The sequence below is a fragment of the Pseudoliparis swirei genome, chromosome 15 (genome assembly GCF_029220125.1).
Source record: "Pseudoliparis swirei isolate HS2019 ecotype Mariana Trench chromosome 15, NWPU_hadal_v1, whole genome shotgun sequence".
Taxonomy (NCBI): domain Eukaryota; kingdom Metazoa; phylum Chordata; class Actinopteri; order Perciformes; family Liparidae; genus Pseudoliparis; species Pseudoliparis swirei.
In genome coordinates, this window is record NC_079402.1 from 22,249,488 (window position 1) to 22,253,819 (window position 4,332).

Genomic DNA, 4,332 nt, shown 5'->3' on the forward strand with positions numbered 1-4,332 from the left:
AGCTAGCGGCGTGAGCTAGTGACGTTAGCATGTGGCGTTGGCGTCTCTGTGCTGCAGGGGGACTCACGGCTACATGGCGCCCGAGGTCCTCCAGAAGGGCACGGCCTACGACAGCAGCGCCGACTGGTTCTCCCTGGGCTGCATGCTGTTCAAGCTGCTGCGGGGGTAAGCTGCTCCTCCTGCTGCTCCTTCTCCTCCCTCCCTCCATATTCTCCTCCTCCTCCTCTTCACTTCCTGTCTGATTCAAACTCTCCTCTCCAACCTTTTTGAATCGGCTACATCGTCTGCGCTGTTTGGGGTGTGTTTGATCTTGTGAGTGTGTGTGTGTGTGTGTGTTTGATTGTTTGATCTGGAGTGTGTAAATGCCAGAGGTCCGGGCCCCAGTATGTCAGAAAATGTGTGTGTGTGAGATGGTCGGCCTGAGTGACAGGTGTGTGTGTGTGTGTGTGTGTGTGTGTGTGTGTGTGTGTGTGTGTGTGTGTGTGTGTGTGTGTGTGTGTGTGTGTGTGTGTGTGTGTGTGCTCCTCCTCATCTCCTCCTTCTGTATATTGTTTTCATGCTACTAAATGTTTATATAAGTCTATATGTTTATACAAGTCTATGTTTATATAAGTCTATATATTTATATAAGTCTATGTTTATATAAGTCTATATATTTATATAAGTTTATATAAGTCTATATATTTATATAAGTCTATGTTTATATAAGTCTATATGTTTATATAAGTCTATGTTTATATAAGTCTATATATTTATATAAGTCTATATGTTTATATAAGTCTATATATTTATATAAGTATATATTTATATCAGTCTATATATTTATATAAGTCTATATGTTTATATAAGTCTATATGTTTATATAAGTCTATATATTTATATAAGTCTATATGTTTATATAAGTCTATGTTTATATAAGTCTATATGTTTATATAAGTATGTTTATATAAGTCTATATGTTTATATAAGTCTATATATTTATATAAGTCTATGTTTATATAAGTCTATATATTTATATAAGTCTATGTTTATATAAGTCTATATGTTTATATAAGTCTATGTTTATATAAGTATATATATTTATATAAGTATGTTTATATAAGTCTTTATGTTTATTTAAGTCTATATATTTATATAAGTCTATATATGTATACCTATCATATTAAATCATGTGCTATGTTCCAGATGTAATATTAATATTTATTTTATTTTATTAGTAATGTTAATATATGACTAATAATGTTAATATGTTTCTAATACAATTAAAATAATTGTTAATGTTAATATTATTACTAATAATATATTCATATTAATAATAATATATTCATAATATAATAATACCTGAATGAGTTAAAGTAATGACGTCATAGGTAGTGTTAACACACCTGTGCCCCCCCCCCCCCCACAGGCACAGCCCCTTCAGGCAGCACAAGACCAAAGACAAGCACGAGATCGACCGCATGACGCTCACCATGGTGAGACACGCCCACAAGTTACCCAGAAGCCTTTGCGGTGTTGTCTCTGTCCGTGGAGAGAGACGCCTCGTCGGCCTTTACTGCCCTTCAAAATAAAAGTCCTGCTCAGTAACAAGTTATGACATCATCGTTACAGCGTTACAGATGAAGTTATCACTGCTCCTGCAGAGCAGTCGCCCCCTGGTGGTCAGGAGAGAGAATGCAGCTTGAGGTTCTGTTAGAGGCCAGCGGGTCAGATTCAGATGAATGGCGTGTATTGTGTGTGTGTGTAGTATAAACACACACAGGCTACACCAGGACATGTAGACAGAGACAATCTGATCTTTCATTTCACTATAAATCCAGATTAGAAATTTAATCCAGCCACTTAGTCTGTCTTATTGTTTATGAGACATGATGAATGATCTCAATCCATAAACACAATGGAAGCTGTTCTGTTCCCCATCACAGAGTCAATAAAGTTATCCTCATGTGACCAGGGGAACAAATGATAACGTTCTCATGGTGCGTTCAGGCTCTGCTCAGTGAACATGAGTACTTAAGGTAGATGATGTTCTCGTGGTGCGTTCAGGTGTAATCTAGTAACATTTTAGATGAGGCCTAAATGTGATTCATGCTTTAGTCATAAAAATATAATAAGGAAGAAGTCGACTCTGTACAACCCTCACTGTCTCCTCGTGTCCTCCTCGTGTCCTCCCTCCTCGTGTCCTCTCTCCTCGTGTCCTCTCCCCTCGTGTCCTCTCCCCTCGTGTCCTCTCCTCGTGTCCTCCCTCCTCGTGTCCTCTCTCCTCGTGTCCTCCCTCCTCGTGTCCTCCTCTCGTGTCCCTCTCCCTCGTGTCCTCTCTCCTCGTGGTCCTCTCCTCGTGTCCTCCTCCTCTCGTGTCCTCCCTCCTCGTGTCCTCTCTCCTCTCCTCCTCCCTCCTCCTCGTGTCCTCTCCCCTCGTGTCCTCTCCCCTCGTGTCCTCTCTCCTCGTGTCCTCTCTCCTCGTGTCCTCTCTCCTCGTGTCCTCTCTCCTCGTGTCCTCTCCCCTCGTGTCCTCTCTCCTCGTGTCCTCTCCTCCCTCGTGTCCTCCCTCCTTGTGTCCTCTCTCCTCGTGTCCTCCTCCTCCTCTCTCCTCGTGTCCTCTCTCCTCGTGTCCTCTCTCCTCGTGTCCTCTCCTCGTGTCCTCTCTCCTCGTGTCCTCCTCCCCTTGTGTCCTCTCTCCTCGTGTCCTCTCTCCTCGTGTCCTCTCCTCGTGTCCTCCTCCCCTCGTGTCCTCTCTCCTTGTGTCCTCTCTCCTCGTGTCCTCCTCTCTCCTCGTGTCCTCTCTCCTTGTGTCCTCTCTCCTCGTGTCCTCCTCTCCTCGTGTCCTCTCTCCTCGTGTCCTCCCTCCTCGTGTCCTCCCTCCTCGTGTCTCTCTGTCCTCCTCGTGTCCTCCTCTCCCCTTGTGTCCTCCTCTCTCCTTGTGTCCTCCTCTCCTCGTGTCCTCCTCCCCTTATGTCCTCTCCTCGTGTCCTCCTCTCTCCTTGTGTCCTCTCCTCGTGTTCTCTCTCCTCGTGTCCTCCACTCGTCCTTGTGTCCTCTCCTCGTGTCCTCCCTCCTCGTGTCCTCCCTCCTCGTGTCCTCCCTCCTCGTGTCCTCCCTCCTCGTGTCCTCCCTCCTCGTGTCCTCCCTCCTCGTGTCCTCCCTCCTCGTGTCCTCACCTCATGTCCTCCTCCCCTCGTGTCCTCCCTCCTCGTGTCCTCCTCCTCGTGTCCTCCCTCCTCGTGTCCTCCCTCCTCGTGTCCTCCCTCCTCGTGTCCTCTCTCGTGTCCTCTCTCGTGTCCTCCCTCCTCGTGTCCTCTCTCCTCGTGTCCTCTCTCCTCGTGTCCTCCCTCCTCGTGTCCTCCCTCAGAATGTGGAGCTTCCTGACTCCTTCACTGTGGAGCTCAAAGGCCTCCTGGAGGGGTTACTGCAGAGAGACGTCTGTAAGAGGCTGGGCTGCCACACACACACACACACACACACACACACACACACACACACACACACACTTACACACACACACACACACACTTACATACACACACACACACACACACACACACACACACATATATACACACACAGACTCTCTTCTCTTTTCTTCTCTCTCTCCCTCCCCTCTCTCTCTCTGGGGCGGTGTGGCCTGTGCTGCCCCCTGGTGGCTGACAGGTGAACTAACCTGTGTCGTGTCTCAGGGCCCCGGAGGTGAAGGAGCACCAGTTCTTCAAAGGCATCGACTGGCAGCAGGTGTACCTGCAGAAGGTGTGTGTGTGTGTGTGTGTTGATTATTATTAATTGATTATTGTGCGGCGACACAGATCTGCTGCTCTCCGTTATCTCGGCACAGTTTCCATGGTTACCCCGTCGCTGCTGTGGGACTGTGGCCTTGGAGCTGTTGAACTCATTTTGTCACTTCATCTTCTTCCCCCTCCTCTTTCTCTTTCTCCTCTTCTTCCCCCTCCTCTTTCTCTTTCTCCTCTTCTTCCCCCTCCTATTTCTCTTTCTCCTCTTTCTCTTCCTCCTCTTTCTCCTCCTCCGCAGTACGCTCCTCCTTTAATCCCTCCCAGGGGGGAGGTGAACGCTGCCGACGCTTTCGACATCGGCTCCTTCGATGAGGAGGACACCAAAGGCATCAAGGTAACGACCCAGAACAGAGCAGGACCAGAACCCAGTGAGCAGGACCATAACTCTTTGAGCAGGACCAGAACCCAGTGAGCAGGACCAGAACCCAGTGAGCAGGACTAGAACCCAGTGAGCAGGACCATAACTCTTTGAGCAGGACCAGAACCCAGTGAGCAGGACCAGAACCCAGTGAGCAGGACTAGAACCCAGTGAGCGGGACCAGAACCCAGT

The 4,332-nt window shown here is 47.6% G+C and overlaps 1 protein-coding gene across 1 annotated transcript in view; it reads left to right on the forward strand.

Moving 5' to 3' along the window:
- Positions 1 to 4,332, forward strand: part of LOC130205726 (beta-adrenergic receptor kinase 2-like) — a 28,814-nt gene extending 24,482 nt beyond the window's left edge. Inside the window, exons 10-14 of the mRNA XM_056433225.1 lie at positions 58 to 165; positions 1,409 to 1,475; positions 3,350 to 3,443; positions 3,668 to 3,741; positions 4,021 to 4,332. Coding sequence (XP_056289200.1) covers positions 58 to 165; positions 1,409 to 1,475; positions 3,350 to 3,443; positions 3,668 to 3,741; positions 4,021 to 4,194 — 517 coding nt within the window. The 3' untranslated portion in view covers positions 4,195 to 4,332. The remainder of the gene's footprint in view (positions 1 to 57; positions 166 to 1,408; positions 1,476 to 3,349; positions 3,444 to 3,667; positions 3,742 to 4,020) is intronic.